Source organism: Anser cygnoides, chromosome 27, assembly GCF_040182565.1.
Source record: "Anser cygnoides isolate HZ-2024a breed goose chromosome 27, Taihu_goose_T2T_genome, whole genome shotgun sequence".
Lineage (NCBI taxonomy): Eukaryota > Metazoa > Chordata > Aves > Anseriformes > Anatidae > Anser > Anser cygnoides.
In genome coordinates this window covers 4347468-4364977 of record NC_089899.1, presented here as the reverse complement: position 1 = coordinate 4364977, position 17510 = coordinate 4347468, and the positions used below count along the sequence as shown (strand labels likewise).

Here is a 17510-nt window from a genome sequence, read left to right as displayed (position 1 = left end):
CCAGGCGGGGGGTGGCCGCGGGCACGGACAGCCCCTGCCGGCCGGGCCGGGGGGGCCACCGGGGCCGCCGGGCCCCCCCTCTCCCCGCCCCGGGCCTCCCCTCCCGTCCCCGGACCGCCGCCGTGCGGACTGCGCTCGGGGCTGCGCGGCCCCGCCCCTTTAAGCCCCGCCCCGTCAGACTCCGCCCCGCCCCCACCAAGCCCCGCCCCCACCAAGCCCCGCCCCCCACCCCCCGGACCCCCAGGCCCCGCCCCCCCAAGACCCCGCCCCCCCAAGCCCCGCCCCCCCGGACAGGCCCCATCCCCCCGCCCGCCCCCGCCCCCTCGCCTTCCCGGCCCCTCCTTGCCCCCTCCTCTCTTCGCAGGGTCCCGGCTCAGCCAGCCCAAGCGCCTCCCTTCCCCCAGCTGCCCTCTCCCCATTGGACGGTTGCACCCGCCAGTCAGCGGCGCGCCCGTCGCCTATTGGGCGGAACCGATTGGGCAGGCGCGACGCCCGCCCCCTGCGGGCTCTGGCGGCCGCTGATAGGCGGGAGCGGCCCCCCCCCCCCCCCACCCGGCTGGGCCGCGGTCGGTGCCTGGCAGCCAGAGGGGTCGGCGCCGCCATCGCCATGGGCACCCGCGACGACGAGTACGACTACCTCTTCAAAGGTACCGCCCGCCCCGCGCCTCAGCGGGCCCGCAGCGCCGCCAGCCCCGGCCCGGCCCCGCTCCGAGCCCTGCCCGCGGCCCTGCGCCGCCGCCGTCGCCGCCTTTGTGAGCGGGGCCGGGCCGCGGGCAGCGCCCGCCGCCGGGCCCGGGCCCACCCCGAGGTCTCCCCCACCCCGGGTCCCAGGCGCTGAGGGCGGCCCGGGGGAGGCCCGCGGGGTCGGGGCCCCGGCTCTGGGGCTGCCGCTGGAGCGGGGCTGCCCCCCCCCGCCCCCCCCCCCCAAACCGTGCCCCGGTGCCGGGGGAGCTCGGGCCGAAATGGGGAACTCGGGCACCGGCCGCTCACGGGTAACTGCGCCCGGGGGCCTCCGCGGGCGCAATTCGGCCGGCCCCGGGCCGGCTCCCAGCCCTCGGAGCCGGTTGCCTGCGGAATTCCCGGGGGTTCGGCGTCGTGTGTGGGCAGCTCCCGGCTTCCCCGAGCGCTCCTCGCGTTGGGCCGCCTCAGGTGTTGGCTCCACGCGCGCTTCGGGCCGGGCGCGGTGCCCGTGCCGAGGTGCTGAGGCTGACCCGAACCCTGGAGCATCCCAGCGCTGCGCCGGCCGGCCGGGCGGGAGCAGAGCGGCTGGGCTAAATGGTCGTCCTGGTGCTCCCCGACCTGTTGTGCGCTTGGTCCTCCCGTGGCTGACGTCCGCAGGTCGATCCGCAGAGCCGTCCCCCTCCAAGGCGAGCTGAGGTTGCCGTCGCTGGGCGTGCAGGTGGCTCTGGAGCTGGGGGTTTCTCCGTGGGCGCTCGCCGAAAAATCCCCCAGGAGCTGGACGCTGGCGCTTGCCGTGTGTACGTGACCCCTGGCAAGGGCAACAGCAAGTCTCCATTCGCTGGTTGATGAAAGGAAAGAGCGGTTCCTCGCACGTTGGAAACGTTTTCTGGGTGTCTTTGCCTCTTTGGTGCCTTTGTTTGACAGGCTTCGGGACAGCGGGAGAGAAGAGCCCTTATAGGCAGAGTTAGAGGAGAATATAAAGCAGAGGTCTAGCCTCAGAAAATATGTTAAACTGTCTGGGTCTGAAACTAGTTTCTTTCTGAAGTCATTCCATCGTCTATTTCCCAAGTGGTTTAATAGCTGGGAACTCGAAAGCCTAAAAATTTAGTTTCTTTTTTCTTTCTGTGACTAGTCAATTAGGTAGGCAGAACTGTATTCATCCTGAGGAATACTTCTGCTGCTTTGAAATGTGATTTTAATTTTATCGGGTGTGACACAACCTAAAGCTATTTGGGCAGGGACCATGCTGTTGTGTTGATACAGCAAATTAGCTTGGCATACTTTGTAGCACTTAATTTAATGAAACATGGGGGAGAGGATTGTGCTTTTCTGTGTGTCTTGGGTAGGGGTAGTTGTGTTAGTGGTTAAAAAAAAAAGAAAACAAAACCCTTCCCTATCTAGTTGTCTTTCCTTCCTTCCTTCCTTCTGGGCTTTTTAGGACCGGACAAGAAATGGTGAACATAAACAAGATCAAGTGGGATGCGATCTCCACTGTAATAAGAAAGCGAAGAGGATCAACTCCCCTTCTTTTCCCTCCCTGCCCCTCCCGTAATGGAATTAAATATCAAGGGGAATTGACGTAATGAGAAAATCAATGTCCAGGGGGTTGATTGACTTCTGGTCTAGCCCCTTCTTAGCTCCACAGATGGTGTTTGAACTCTTCTCTGTCAGGCATGTAGTGGTCAGAGATGGGAGTAGCGGTGGAGGGGGGGGTGTTGCTGGCTGGGAAGGATTCATTTTGTTCTCTTACCTCTGAGGTTGACTTTGATTTTTGACCATTTCTTCAGCCTCCTGTTCTCAAAGGAAATCTGACTTCAGTCTTCGCAGTTGCACTTGTTTAAGAAATTATCATCCTTACATTGTAATATTACTTAGGGATGACTGCTGTTGAATCCAGTTTTTAGCTTTTTATGTAGTGGAAGATCTGGAACTGCTTGTGTAGGAGCCTGACTTCTAGGCTACATGGCAGAATATATTAAGCAGCTTCATGAAGAGTTTAAAAGGCAAGGAGTCCCACTTGTTGTTAGCGTCCTTTGTAAGAAACACTGCATGTGAAACAACTGTTCAGGGATGAGAACAGCGCAGGAGTTGGTAGCAATAATTTCCCCGCGCAGCCGGCTCCCTGCTTTCAGGGTTCCCTCATGCAAAAGAATGACGACTCGTGTCGTCAGCCGCTTTGTGCTTTAGGACTGGCCGCTTCAAGAGGGCCGTAGGAAAGACACACGTTATTGGCTTATCAGGTCCAGCACGCAGAGGTCAAAACTAATTTAAGGCTTGGTGGTACTCTGGGGATGCGAATGTGGTTATAGTCAAAGCTGCTCTGCCAAACTAGCTCCCCTTTATCTTTATTCGCAATTTCCCTTCCTTCTGCACGCACCCTTCAGTCAGAACCGCTTGTTTTATTGATCGAAACAAAATGCTGGTTGTGAACAAAACCTTTGGGAGAACAAGCTGGATTCTGTGCGGAACGGCGAGGCCGTGAGGGTCTTATTGTGGGTGGGTGTCGGTGAGGTAACCCAAGCGAAGCCCGCGGTTTAGGGCGCCGTTCGCAGTTAGTTTTGTAGCTGGGGTGGCTAAAAAGGGTGATCTCCTCATGTTGGGTTGCGAGTGGTTTGGGTCTGGAGTAGGACATGACGTTTTAATATTTGTCGAAATATCGGAAGCCTTGGACCTATTAAAGCGTGATCTCTGCATTAGTTGTCCTCTCAAGAAGATAGATGCTATCGGTGCTTCTTAAAAAAATTAAATTTGAGATTGCGCAGATATGCTGGCTCGTGGAAAAGGAAGGAAAAAAGCACCCATAGGGAAAAGCTTGGTGCTTTTACCTTTGTGGAAGATTACGCTGCTCTGATTAGAGCATAAGTCTAACAAGGGCTTTGCCTATGAAAATCAAATGTGTGTCATATTATTCATCAATATCTGACAATCCTACGTACTTAATATTTATAATGAACTCTGCTTATGTAGGCTCTGCTCGAGTCTTAATCCTCTGTGTTGTGCAAGGCAATGTGCTCCCTTTGCCAGCTGAATTAACTCTCCTATTTACGATTCTGTAATAAACCTGACCTTTTAATTTCCCTTACCATTGAAGGCTTGCGCCAGGTTTTTAATTCTGACTTTCGTTCGCTTCGTACCAGGATCCCAAGGTGTGGCGGCGTGATGTGCGCAGAGGCGCTGTGCTCTGCTCGGCCGGCGTAGGTCTCTCTTTCCGAAGGCTGAACAAGGCACGGTTCCCGTGTTGCTGATGCGGAGGTGTTAAGAGAGACCTCAAATGCTTTGCAGTTGATGGGTGGGTGATGTGGGGAAGGGTAAGCAGCAAACTGGCATGGGGCAGGGGAGGAGAAATAAAATCAGGAGAGGCCAAAGGAGGGGCACTGCAGTTCGGGATGTACACTGGGCACTGCGAATGGCTTGCTTTTATCTGTCTGATGAGGACTTACTGTTTCAGGTCATGTCCACGTCAAAACCAGCGTACCTTTCCCTTACCAGTGTGGCCCAAAGGCTGTTTAAGGAGAGTGATTTCATACAGTCTGGTAGGTGTAGCGAGTTCATACTCTTGCATTTGATTTGGGACTTCAGCTCTGCTCAGACTTGTGCGTTTGAACAGGCACTTCTGTCTCGTGAGTTGTTTCCAAGAAGAGGAACTTCCCCAAGTTCAAATTGCTTTTGTCCAGAAGTTTAAAGGTGTCTTCCTGCTCAATTCCCGTAGAAAACAGAGATGTGGGCTTCTTCGTGTCCTTCAACTGAAAGGGAAAATGCTTGATTAATGGTCAAGATCAAGAATTAGCAAGCGGCGCTTGCAGACTGTAAGGCAGAGAGAACATTGCTTTTGTCGCTGAGCTTGCACCTGATTGCCTTTCTTTGTTACTTCTGCGTTCGGTAACATCTCAAAGCTGCTCTGCCGAGCTCTGTTGGAGTGTGGAACAGCCTGGTGAAGGGAATCTGGTGCTCCGAAGGTAGCCAGGTTGCGGCAGGGGCAGGTAACTAGCTAAAGCGGCACGAGACGCCCTGAATTTTCTTCCTGTAGCAAACGGAGTTAATGACCCAAGAGCCGTTTGCAGAGTTTAGGCGTGGAACTGGTGGTTTTAAAACGCCAGAGGATGGAAGATGGATGTCACCTGGAGAGCTGGCTGTGCCTTCCTGCGCTGCAGTTTCATCAGAAGGTAACTCCCTTTGGAAGCAATTGAAAGCTTCAAGTTTTTGCCAAGCTGGTCTAGCCTGTGTGATTGATGCTCTCGCTCTTACTCGTCCGCTTGTGGCCAGGGCCCTGCTGTAGGGTGCAGCCCGCCCCAAGCCAGCAATCGCTGTACAAAACGGGTGACCCGCGGCCCATTCCCGCAGCACCCAGTGGAATTAGTTTGGGTAGGGGTGAAAACCGTTTGTCTGGAAAATAAACTAACGGTCCTAGGAGTTAGAACTCTTTGAGATTTATTTTTTTTTCAGGCATGAGAATAGATATATGTATATAAAAAATGCCGGAGGCTGCTTGCGAGTGAAGCCAGAGCTGCGTGGAGCTGGTTCGAGCCGTCCCGGGTGGGGAGCTGTGGCTCCCTGCCACCACCCGATCTGCTGGCTGCCCGGTCCTGCCTTGCTTGTGTTTGGATTTTCAGCTGTGCTGGTACAATTGTCCGTCTGTCCGTGCTGGCGGCTGCGTGAAAGGCCGGTGGCTGAATCCGGAGCGTTTCAGCGGTCTCCTGGTGCAGCGCAGCGAGGGGGGGGCTGCAGCAAAAGTTAGGGAGCGCGCTGTTGTGTTGGGGGTGGGGGTATGGGAGCTGGAGAGTAGTGTGCTGCCAAATGTGTAGCCTGAAACAATGGCCTGAGCATTTGAAAACAAAAACCAAATCTGAAATAACACTGAGATGAGATCAGTTTGCAGCCGAAGTTGTAATGAGAAGTATTCTGTGGTTTGCGGTGGATGGAGCAGGAGGGTCCTCTGCCCGTGCCTGCTTTTCTGTAGGGAAAAAAAAAATAAAAATGAGAAAGAACAACAAATCTGCAGTTTAAGCAGAAGGAGGAAATGTTCCCAAGGTTAAAGAAGTCTGACTGAGAGTGCCTTTCTTCTGCTCGAGCTGTTAGCTTGAATGCCCAAAGCCATACGTTGTGGGGGACTTGCCGGGACTGAGGGAGGATGGCTTCATTGGTTTTAGCCTGATTTCCCTTCGCTGACCAGAGCAAGCACTAATGAACGCAGGGATTTAGGAACGTGTGTGTAGTTGCTTTAGCAGCACGGAGAAGCCCCTGCTGTGACGGATGTTGGGGCTGTTGAGGAGGAGATCCCCGCGGGAGCCCGGTGAGGAAGCAGCCTGCTGGAGCAGAGGTGGGGAAGGGGTACGGCGGGGTCAGCAGGGAGCTTCAGCCCCAAAGCAGGGGGAGCTTCTCCCGCGAGATGTACCTTTTGTTTTCATAATTCTTTTCGGTAAAGCTGCCTTTCATGTGCTAAAAATCTCTCTGCGCTAATATTTTCCTGTTAACATGGCAACACCTTGTGCGGAGGCAGGGATTTTTGAGCTCATCTTTTACTTCTCGTGCCATCCAGAACTCGTCCTGCTGGATGAAGTTTCGTTTTGTGTCTTGTTTGTAGTATCAGATGTCTTCTGCTATCCCCTTTTTGTGGGGAACATGTTGATGGATTAAATTATTAAAATAAAACACACATGTGACCCCAGTAGGGACTGCAAGTAATTGTTTACTTAGTGTTTTTTTTTTAGTAAAAACAGAGTAGCCTATAGAGTGCAGAGGCTCTTGGCAGGCAGGTAGCCGGGCGCTGTGCTCTTGACAAGTGTTTTTCAGAAGGAGGGTTGCAGCCTTCCTCTGCAAGAGGTTGGTTGTGATGGGGACATCTTGTTGCCCCTAATTACTGGTGGTGGCGTGGTTCCTCCCAGGCACCGTTGAGCTGTTGATGCCTATTGCTGTTGCTATTTCTCATTTCCATCTCTGAGGAACTGAGCAGCTGCGAGCAACGAAAAGGTCTGGGGCTGTTTTGGGGCCGGGGAAGCAAGCTGTGAGTAGTGAAATGTGAGATGTTGTCAACATAGCTTTCTCCTACGTTTATCTGGCTGTACACCTCCTCTGGGGCTTGCCTGCGAGGCAGCATAGCAGCCAGGTAGCACTATTGCTCTGTGAAAATGCTGGTGTGAAGAATTAATTTTGAAAACAATGTCTTTTCTTTCAGTTGTGTTGATTGGAGACTCCGGAGTTGGGAAGAGTAATCTTCTGTCACGCTTCACGCGCAATGAGTTCAATCTGGAAAGCAAGAGCACCATTGGGGTGGAATTTGCCACCAGGAGCATCCAGGTGGATGGGAAGACGATAAAAGCACAGATCTGGGACACTGCAGGACAGGAACGATACCGCGCCATCACTTCAGCGTGAGTACTACGGCTTTCCTCAGGCCAACAGCAGAGTTCTGGCAGAGGTGGTACAGGTAAACCTCCAGGTGGAGAATGAATAAGACACACTTGGGACCTGACAGAGTCAGACCTCATTGTAGATCCAAGTCATAAGGTAGCCAATAATGACATATGATTAATATAATGAAAATCAGTTTTAGATTCTAGTGATATTTTTATAGATAAATGACAGCTTAAGTCTGGGAAATTCTGTTTGAGTCTTGTGGTTTGTTTTTTTTTTTTTTTTAACCTGCCCTCAGTGTGCTGTCTTCATCACGTCGAGTGTCATTTCTGATCGAAGCTGGGTACTGTTTTGCATGAAGTTCGGGTCTAGGCGCGGTAACTTACTGTAATGCAGGTGCTTTCTGGTGGTCTTTGCCCCCTCAATCTTGCAATTGAAGGCATTTTTAGGACAGTCTGCAGCCACAGACTCCCTTGAAATCTCAGTGAGCTGGAATTAGTCACAGCCCTGAAAATTAGGTCCAGGAGTGCACGCTGAACACCCAGTAAATAGCAAGTCACCTGTGGTAACGCTGACTGCAGCAATGGGCACGTCCCTGTGTAAAACAGCGTTGCTGAGAAGCTTTCAGTGCGCTTTGTTAGTCCAGACAGTGCCTTAATATGTAACCTCTGACTGAATTTGTTTCTACGCAGATAGTAGGCAGAAGTGTCTTTTAGAGGAAGAAAACTATTGGCAGGCCTGCTTATCCGGAACGTATTCTGATCATGGGGTTGAAATGTTAGTGTTACAGATGTATGTCGCTGTTTAAAGGTTCAAGCTTCTTCCTGAATAATGCACAGATTGAGCCGCTTATGTTAAACTTAAGGTGAGGGGAGTTGCTCTTGGTGAGGTGAATAGGGTAAGGCAAAATAGGAGAAAAATAGAAGAGCACAGACCCAAGGGAATAATCTGTAGAGAAGGAATGCAAAAGCAAATTAATGCAGGAGGAGATAAGTGGTGAGTTCAACTTGCATTTTTTTTATAATTGCTAGTGTGTTTTTTCTCCAGTGTTTTTGTGTTCTTGCTGCTGGAAAAGTTTAGCAGAAACTAAGTCCTGCGATGCTGCCTCTCCTTTTGCTGGCACAGGCTCTTGCCTGACGCAGTGCTAGGCCAGTTCAGCTTGCTAAGCCAGCAGAAGGCCAACCAGCAGGAAAAAGTGAGTGTTTCCTGCTGACTTGGTGCTGTGAATCGGTTCAGTGATATGCTGGGCAGGTGCTGGCAGAGCAGAGGAGTAATGGTGGGATTGTGTGGACAACAGGTGCGGACATCATAGGAATCCGATGTAGGTTGATGATGCTGTCTTGGGCTCTTGGCTTGAGTTGAAATGGGCTAAGACCTGCCTCAGTTTGCCCTGAGGGAGCAAACTGTTTTTAGGTTACAGGCTTGTGGATGTGTTAGTATAGCCTCGGGTCTCCCTCTCAATTTTGTAGAGGGGCAGGAGATATTTGGAAGATCAGCAACAAGTACGTTTTACTAAGGATTATCTTTCCTAGTTGGAAGATAAACTATAACTTCACAAAAACCTTCTCGTAGTGCTGATTTTTGGAATGCACCGTGAGTTTCCTTGCACTGTTTTGGTAGACTAAAAGCATCATAGCTTCTGCAGTCTCTTCTTCATTTCGTTAAATGCATTTAAATTTTCTAGAAATGCCATTAAAAACAGCATTTGGAACTTGTTTTTAGGAGATGGTTTTTAAAGGAGAAAACATAAAACAGTATTTGCATCAGCACAGCTTTCTAAATGGGAGGGAATGTTTTTAACTCTTTTAGTAGTGAACAGTACAGAAGAACCAGATATCAGGGTTGGTGCAACGCGGACAGATTTCTCTAAAGACGTGTGCCTTCCGTGGTTCCAGGTATTACCGTGGTGCTGTTGGGGCCCTTCTCGTCTATGACATTGCCAAACATCTCACCTATGAGAACGTGGAGCGCTGGCTAAAGGAGCTCAGAGATCACGCGGACAACAATATTGTCATCATGCTGGTGGGTAATAAGAGCGACCTCCGCCATCTGAGAGCTGTGCCCACCGATGAGGCCCGGGCTTTTGCAGGTTTGTAAACTGTGTTCTGGGCTGGTGCTTTCTGAACTTGTGTGTTGGTGCACGCTGGAATCACGCTATTGTTGTCCAGGACTGAACTTTTACCTTAAGTTTTATTTTGGCCTAAAAAAAAGGTATTTAAGATTTTGTAAATGAAAATACCTTGGCTTATTAAATAGTGTATGGTGGATTTCTTTAAAATCTGTTGGTAGTACATGTTTGTGAAGCGCTGTCCTTGAGCTGCCTGATATCTGAAGCATAAACATGTCCTCTAGCAAGGCTAGAAACAGTAAGCAATGTTTAGAGGAGAAAATATCACAATATAAATATAAAATATCGCAATACAAAATGTCTTTCCCTCCTTCCTAGAGGCCTAGTTCTATGGAGAACTGCAGACGAATTCTGAACCTTCTTGTAGATGGTGTAGTTTCTGCTCCAGAGCACTAATGTGTGTAGTAGTGTCATCTAGTTTCATTGAAACGCCATGATAATCAGACTTGGAGATTACCAATTGTTGGGAAAAGTCTAGTCGGTGATGTGAGCTGCTCCCTCTGCATTACTTCTCTCTCTCTTCCTTACCTTACAGAGGATCGGTCAAATATTCTTTTTGCCCATCTAGGCCAATGGACATTCAATTTACTGTTGTGTGGCTGGAAGTTTGAGCTGGAATTTAAATATACAGCTTTCAAATTCCTTCCAGGAGTATAAGCATTTTTCTGAAATCTGCTAGTAAGCGAGTACCCTGTGTTTAGTGAAGCTGCTTTGAATTTTCAAATGAACAAAAGAGCCTATATCAGTCATAACAAATTGGTAGACGCTCTGAATAGAGCATTGCTGTGATTATTTGGTTCAGCAACTTACTTTTTGCCCCTAACTTCCTACTAAGGCTGTTTTAAATATCTGATGATGACACAGGTGTTGCAGTTGCTCTGCCTGTATGCCTGTGTCTGGGCAGTACTGTGCCACTCCAGGCTGGATGTTTGGTTGCTAATCACAATTGTTAACTGTGTAGATGCATCTTTTTGCATTCTAAAAGGCAAGAAAAAAAAATAGATTGTATCACCAAGAGGTTTAGTGTAGTTTGGAGGCAGGGTCTGTTTAAGAAAGCGTAGATGTATTTATCTGGTTTGGGATGCAGAGGAGTGTTTTGACTCCCCTTTCAGCTAACATGTGTCAGCCTGTGCTCTTGCTGAAGGTACTTCTAGGAGTGATCTGTAGCCAGATGGGAATAACATTGTGCGAGGCTGGAGAAAACGTACTGCTTGACTAAACAAGGAGTGCAGTGAGGAAAATATTCTCATGCTATGGAGAGGCAGTGGTCAGAGGTGCTGCTGCTGAAGGGCTTGCAGCTGATTAAGTGGTGCACCTAATTGTTCCCATTGTAACTGGGGGGGGGGGAGGGAGGGGGACCTAGGTCTTGGCTGACTTGGCTTAAAAAAAATAAAGGTGAAAACCCCAAATAAAAGTGAAATAAAGTGCTTTTGAAGTTCTTAACCGAACCACTTGTTATTTATTACAGAAAAAAATAACTTATCTTTTATTGAAACTTCTGCTCTGGATTCAACAAATGTAGAAGAAGCCTTCAAGAACATCCTTACAGGTATGGTTTGGATTGAGAGGACCTGCTGAGGTAGTGAACCTTTTTCATGGGCACTGTTTGCAGTTATCAAGACTGTTTTGAAAATGAATGTTAGGAATGCTGGGAATGATGATTTGTTTGCAAACCACCTAATCTTACCTCGTGTTCCTGCTCTCAAACCCCACGTGCCTTTCTGCCAAAGAATCTGGAGATGTTCTAGGCTCCTGATCTTGTCATTGCAGTTGGTTTGTTGTAAGGACACGAGTAGTTCTGTGCCAGCACAAAACCTAGCTGGTAAAGCCCCAGCCATGCTAGGAAGTTAAATGTTCCGGAGTGTTCTTCCGCACTGCAGCGGACTGGTATTTTTGTCCTGACTACTGAGCTTTTGTTCTTAGCTGATGGCAAGGGCTGCATGCAGCCACGCACCAACAGTGCAGTGGTACGCAGGCTGCCTTCTGGGAATGTCCCCTAACAGTCCCAGGAACTGTCTGCGAATGTGATAGCAGTCACAGGCCAAAATGAGGCCAAGGATCCCGATTTCCTCTGCCCAGGAATGTCCCTCGGCATGTGTTACTGGTGTAGATGAGTGCATGGTGTCCGGTTGCAATTTCAGGACTTGCTGTGGGAATACCACATGGCTTATGCAGTGGGTCCACCGTGCGTAGTATCAGAGGTACTCCAGGTAGTAGTATTATTCTACTTGCCAAGCCCCAGTCTGAAAGAGGACAGAAGCATTTCCATCCCTTTAGGTGGGACTTGTTGCCTGCGTGTATTTTCTTGCTCCTGGAATAAGGGAGTGCCCTATTGCATGAGACCTAGGAGTCACCAGTAAAGCTTTATTACTGTAGATACACCAAGTCCTCCGTGCTGTACTAGGCAAAAAAAAAGTGTGGGGGGGAAGGAATGATGAAAGGCATGGTGAAAGCACTTCCGCTGATTAGCTCACAGGGGTTTCCAGCTGGTGTTTTGCAAACTTAAGCTGAGCACTTATTTGGCCTCTGGAAGAGTGCAGCTCAGTTTTATGCTAAATACAACACGTGGGGAACTTGCTGTTTTCTTGACAGTGAGGTGGGCCCAGAAGTATGAATTGTATGGTCAACGGGTAGCAGAAGGAAGAAGGATGTATACTGGGAGGTGTGTAGGCTGCAGGCTGTGAAAGTGGGAAGCACACAGAGCAAGAGAGATGCTTAAGATAACTGCGCTGAGATAAGCAGTGCTTACTTGGGGTGACTTCTTGGGGTGTAGTTGGGTGGGTACCTTCTGCAATGGGTCTGGCCTGATCCTGCTCTCACTTCAGTTAGCCGTTAGTTTGCATGAGGCGCTGGAGCGTGTCAGCACTGCGTGCTCGAGCGCTCTGTCTTCCAGGGGACGTATGATTTTGGCACCGCTCTGAAGTGACTCTCTGCATTTGGGTAGCTCAGTGCCCGAGCTAATCCTTGGAAGCAGAGTCCTGGGAACCGTGGTGCAGGTACATCCGAGCATGTTTGAAGGAAGCCAGCGTGGGCCTGCAGGAGGACTGCTGAGCTGGAGCTAACAAACCCCAATAACCTCGAGCATCTCTGCTGTCAGAGACTCTGCCTTCCACTGTGTTCTGCAGTAGTCATATTATGAGGAATTCTGTGCTGAGGGATAGTCTGGCACCTTTTTTTTAACGGATAAGGAGGAATTTAGTCTATAGCTCCACTTCCTGTTAGTCCAGTCTCAAAATGCTATTTGATGTGACAGGGAAGTTACCTGTTGATGTTTGAAAGCATAGCCTTCCACTCCTAAAAGTAGAATTGGAAGTAATGGGTAATTAGCAAAGAATTTTTAAATTTCAGCTTGACTTAAGTAGGAAGAGAGCTGTCAAAGAGGCATTGGATTACTGTTCTACCTCTGTCTGCCTCATGCAGTGTGGATCTTTTCTTAGAGGGGAGAAAATTCCATACAATTTGTCAGCTTGTTTGTACTCTCTCTTCAAAAGCTCTTTAAGATCAGTGGCATGGACACTTGGCGAGGTCCGGTTCCTGGCTTTTGCTTACCATAGCTGAGTTCTGGGAGGATAAACTATTTCTGTGTTCTCACCCCTATATGCTGTTTGGTGAGGTTATGCCTCATTTACACGTCCTACCGCATCTCAAGGTGAACATTTGCTGAGCTTTATTGTGATGAGATACTGGTTTCAGGTACATGAGAAGGAGCCTTTGTTCTGGTGCTGCTTGGGTATCAGGAAGTGTCTGGTATATGTTGGTTGTTGGACGCTGACCAAAGAATGGGCTTTTTATTACTGGTCCTTGATTATAGACAAATGAGGACCTGTTACCGGGAAAACAGCTGAGTTTTAACACTGAATTCTGTAGGTGAAACCTGAATTCTCTCTCAGGCTTGTTTTGCAGAGGTGCAGGGGTAAGCAGGGAGAAGGGGATCGGTGCTGGTGCTGGGTCTGGTGCTGGCCAGCTCTGCTGATACCAAAAGCGTGTTGCAGTGAGAGGAAGATGACCAAGAAGAGTCAGGCAGGAGAAAAAATGATAGCTAAGCTGCTTCTAGAAGTTTTTTTTAAAAAAAAAAAAGGCATAGCAGACTTAAAATTGGTTACATTCTGCTGCCCAGCAAGATTTGGATGTTATCAGAGCTGCTGGTGAAGTAACTGGAGGATATTGCTGTTGAGACAAAGCTGTAGAGAAGAGAAGACCGCTTAGGGCCTGAGCTCTTGTGCAGGGCAGCCCTGAGAGCAGCCGCATTGCTTATCTGTGACGCTTGGCTGGACGTGAGGCAGCCTGCCTGGTGCTGAGATGGTATCGGTGGGGTCGGTGCTCTGAGCACGGTTCAGCCGTCACCATCCGTCCTGTGCTTTTCTTGCAGTGTTGTCCCAAGACTGACCCTGGGTAGAGAAGATGGCCAAAGGTTCTTCTAGGAGAGAGCTGTCCAGTACTGTCTTCTGTAACAGATAAGATGCTTCAGGAGCCAGAACTTGAGCTGAGGTCAGGCCTGGGCAAACTGAACTCAAGACACGGCCTCTTGGCAGCATCCTGGGCTCCCAAGGGTGCTGAAACTGGCCAGCTGAGGTACAGTGGGGATGTAGCTAGTGTGGCTGAGCAGTCCCAAAAAGGCTGTTCCTACCTGGGGGGGAATCATCCCCCTGAGGGAGGAAAAATAACAAAAGAAAATGTGCTGTGCAGAGCAGTGAGCTGGGAGAGACCATGGTGAACTTGAAGGAGGGAAAGGAGCAGCAGGACAGGAGTTTCCTTACTGGCCACCGGTTTGAAGGAGGTTTTGGTAATAACTCTGAACAGCTATTATTAAAATACACCACTGAGCACAGAAGAGAGTGGATGTCATAGTCTCTCCTTTTCCCTGACAGCAAAAAGGGGCTGAAGGGAGCTGGTGGCAACGGGATCAGTCTTGGGTTAAAAGATTCCATTTTAAACAGGGTAAATACGTGCAGATTCTTTAAAATGCAAACAAAAAAAAACCACCCAAACAAAGCTCCACAATCCCCCGTGATTTTTAATCTTTGATAAAGACTTGGCTGTTGCTGTTTTGAGGCTGTGGCTCTGTGAATGTGACCATAATATTTACCGCAGACTTCCAGGGAGGTGCTTGCCCTTTTCCTGTGTTACAATGGAGGGAAGTTGGAACGAGGACTTAGCCAGCGAAATAAATGATTTAAAAATATTTCAACTCGAATTATTTTTACTGACTCTGCAGTTGAAATGGTTTGTTTCGGAAAGCTAACCTGGCGGTCTCTCTTCAGTAGTTATGACTTCGTGAATCTCTGTGCTTTTGGGCATAATCTGAGTCAAAGAAATCAATTCTTTCAGGAAAGGCCTTTTCAGATCAGTATGGGGCCTTATGGAACCTTGTGTCTTTGTTACTGCCATAGGTGGGAAAAACGAATTGTTACAGAGAGGAGCAAGCGTTTCTGTCATTTGGTGGGGACGGCTTGCCAGAAGCTAAAGGGTGAAATAGATACTGTCATTGCCGCTGCATGGTGATGTTTTGCAAGCATCCTGTTGAATAATGTTTTAGGTAACATTGCCAATTTTTATCAAAAAAAAAATCTCCTGTTTTAGAAAGGAGCATTCCTGCTCCTTTCTCATTTAACAAGCATTTTAATAATATCCATGTTCATGGAATCATTGAAAAGAACATAGGAAGTAGCTGTCGTGGAAGACAGTGAGGAATCTTGTGTTGATAATCTTTCCAGACAGAACTGGAGTATCCGTTACCGAGCTGGAAAGTCGGCCAGATGTTACACTGCACAGCTGGTCAGACCCGATTCCTTTTCACGGTTCCCAAGTTAAAATCTTCTCGTTCCTGGGTTCAGCCATCTTCACTGACAGCTTGCTGTGAGATGTGCACGTGCTCTGTTGAAGAGAGTCTCCTCCTAGGCTCTAACAAGTCTGTTCTCATTTCAGAAATCTACCGCATTGTTTCGCAGAAGCAGATTGCAGATCGGTCTGCACATGATGAGTCTCCTGGCAACAACGTAGTCGATATCAGTGTCCCACCAACCACCGACGGACAGAAATCCAACAAACTCCAGTGCTGTCAGAACCTGTGACCTCCTGTAGATGACTCTTGTGCCCCTCACTTCGTCTGTGCTTCATTTAGAAACTTGTGTGCACTTCTTTATCTCCTGTGATTCAGTGACTCCCTCTTCCCTCCTTTACCCCATCCCAAGCTCCTCCTTTCATCTTAGAGCTTTAATTGTAGGGCTAACATTCCCTTGCCTCTGAAATCCCCTTGAATGTGATGACTTTTGGGCTTGAAATGTTGGCACTGATCTGATAGACATGTTTGTGTTGGAACATCTGCTGCTGGATATTATCCCATGAAACGCTCTCCTCAAATGGTTCTGGGTTTTCTTTCTGGGAGAGAAGCCATGGGGACTTGACTGTAACAGTTGAAGAAATAACTACATTTAGGTTACAAGGTTTTTTTTCCTCCCATAGTCAGATTTTTCTCTCACGTTTCTGTAAACATAGGGGAGAAATTAAAAGAAAATAGCTATCCTACCAAACGCTCTGTTTTCTGTCCTGATAAGGTCTCACAGTGAGGTTTTAGTGGCTGCACACGCATAAGAAAGGTGTTGAAAATAACATTACTTAATATGTAATTACCCCTAATACAGTTAGTCTGGCTGTGTAGTTTACCGTTTCCTGCTTGGGAAATCTTTCTCTTATCCTTGTTTTATTTGGGAACAATGAAGTATGTCTGCATTGCTTTTTCTGCCACCATGAATGCCTGTGCTGCTTATGCAGGCTTTATGAAGTGGTTTAATATTTATTCATGGCTTATGTTAATCAGTTAACATTATTGTACAGTAAGTGCCAGCATATTCCTTTGAAAAAAAATGTTTGCAACCTGTACAAGTAGGCTTATTTTGTACTGTAGATCAGTGTCTGAAAGCAGGATCTTCTCTAGTTCCAGAATTTTTTTGCATGCTGCTTTTTCTCTAGATCTCCCCTACCCTGTTTTGAGTGAGTGAAGCAATATTTTCATGTCATGTATATACCTGCACTTGTAAGGGTTTGGTTGTTGTTAGAGAAACACAATACTTTATACATTTTGTAAAACTTCCGCAGAACCATAGCATCTGGAACTTTCTTTTCATGATCTTTCACTATTGACCTTGTGCATAATCTTCTTGACCTTTACTAAAAAGCATAATATTAATATTTCACTTAACTACTAACCTGTTGTTTCCCTCTTATTCTGTTTTACTGAATTGCGAACTGTAATTCTCAAATGATTGTACTTCACCTGATGTAACAGACCTGTCATCAGCGGGGTTAACTACTATAATATTTTGTTTTGCTGAATGGGAAGAATGTTATCACAACTTCATGTAGTCAGTCTCTTGCTAGCTTGTGAAAATTCTCTATGATGATGGCTTTTCATCATTCACTAGCTCTTACACTTGCATCCCTCCAGTAACCACTGAATGTTACGGTGAGGCAATACTGGGTGAAATGACCTAAAGGAAGCGTTGGAGGCGATCTGCTGCTCTCTGAAGGCTAGTGAAGCAATTTGCAGTGAATTTTTGCTCTGTATTCTTCCAGATTTGGAGAATGTGCCTCACTTGATGAATCCTACCTGCATGTTAGTGAGTTGAAGTATTTTCTGATACAAAGCAAATATGAAACTGTAAATTGTGCTTGAAGGGGAAATCTGACATTCCAGTCTCAACTGTTCTGTCTGGTTATGTAATAAAATTAAGGGCGGTTAACTCTGATGGCTTTTCTTTTATAAGATTTCCAGACCGATGCCTTCAATTGTGTAGTGTATGCACCTAGAGGGCTGTGGTTCAAAGCGAAGGCGGTGCCTACCATTTCCACTTCTTAGCTTTGTTCAGAGGATACGCTCAAGACGAAGGGCTGCATGCTTGCAGCCTAATCCCGCTGAATGATGGCATGAATTCCTCTTTCGACATCACAGGAATCTGTCCTAAGGGTGTCCCAGTACAGGAAGCACTTTTGAGCACTTGGTATTTACTTCAATAACATCCTCTTGGGATAAACTGCAGCAAGTGGGAGCTGGAAACTTTTTTTTTGGTGGTCCTAGACCATGCAGTCCGTATTTAGAAGGGTGAGCGCAGCATCAGGGAGAGGGAATGCGGAGATACTGAAAATCTTTCCTTTAAGAGCAGGTGGCCATGGGAGGAGCTGGGCTCCTCAATTGTTGAACAAAACTTCTCATAAATGAGTTGAATAGTGCGAATAATCATGCAGTTGAGGAGACTTCTAGTCCAGGGTGACTTGTTTATGTGTTTACTTTGCAAATCCTGTTCTTGACATGGAGTTTATGGAGTTGATCCGACTGATGTAAGAGGTTGAGAAG

At 48.1% G+C, this 17510-nt stretch overlaps 1 protein-coding gene across 1 annotated transcript; it reads left to right on the top strand.

Moving 5' to 3' along the window:
- The first annotated feature begins 489 nt into the window (after positions 1 to 489).
- Positions 490 to 16905, top strand: RAB11B (RAB11B, member RAS oncogene family). The gene is made up of 5 exons (XM_066983784.1): positions 490 to 647; positions 6854 to 7049; positions 8928 to 9121; positions 10629 to 10709; positions 15086 to 16905. Exons 1-5 carry the CDS (start codon positions 608 to 610, stop codon positions 15229 to 15231), a joined length of 657 nt encoding a protein of 218 aa, XP_066839885.1. The 5' UTR covers positions 490 to 607; the 3' UTR covers positions 15232 to 16905.
- The last annotated feature ends 605 nt before the right edge of the window (positions 16906 to 17510 follow it).

Bases quoted from the DNA above. Each gene is read 5' to 3' on its own strand.
- RAB11B (XM_066983784.1), top strand. From the start codon at position 608: ATGGGCACCCGCGACGACGAGTACGACTACCTCTTCAAAG. The intron at 7,050-8,927 runs GTGAGTACTACG...CCGTGGTTCCAG, and splicing joins TACCGCGCCATCACTTCAGC to GTATTACCGTGGTGCTGTTG. The intron at 10,710-15,085 runs GTATGGTTTGGA...TTCTCATTTCAG, and splicing joins CTTCAAGAACATCCTTACAG to AAATCTACCGCATTGTTTCG.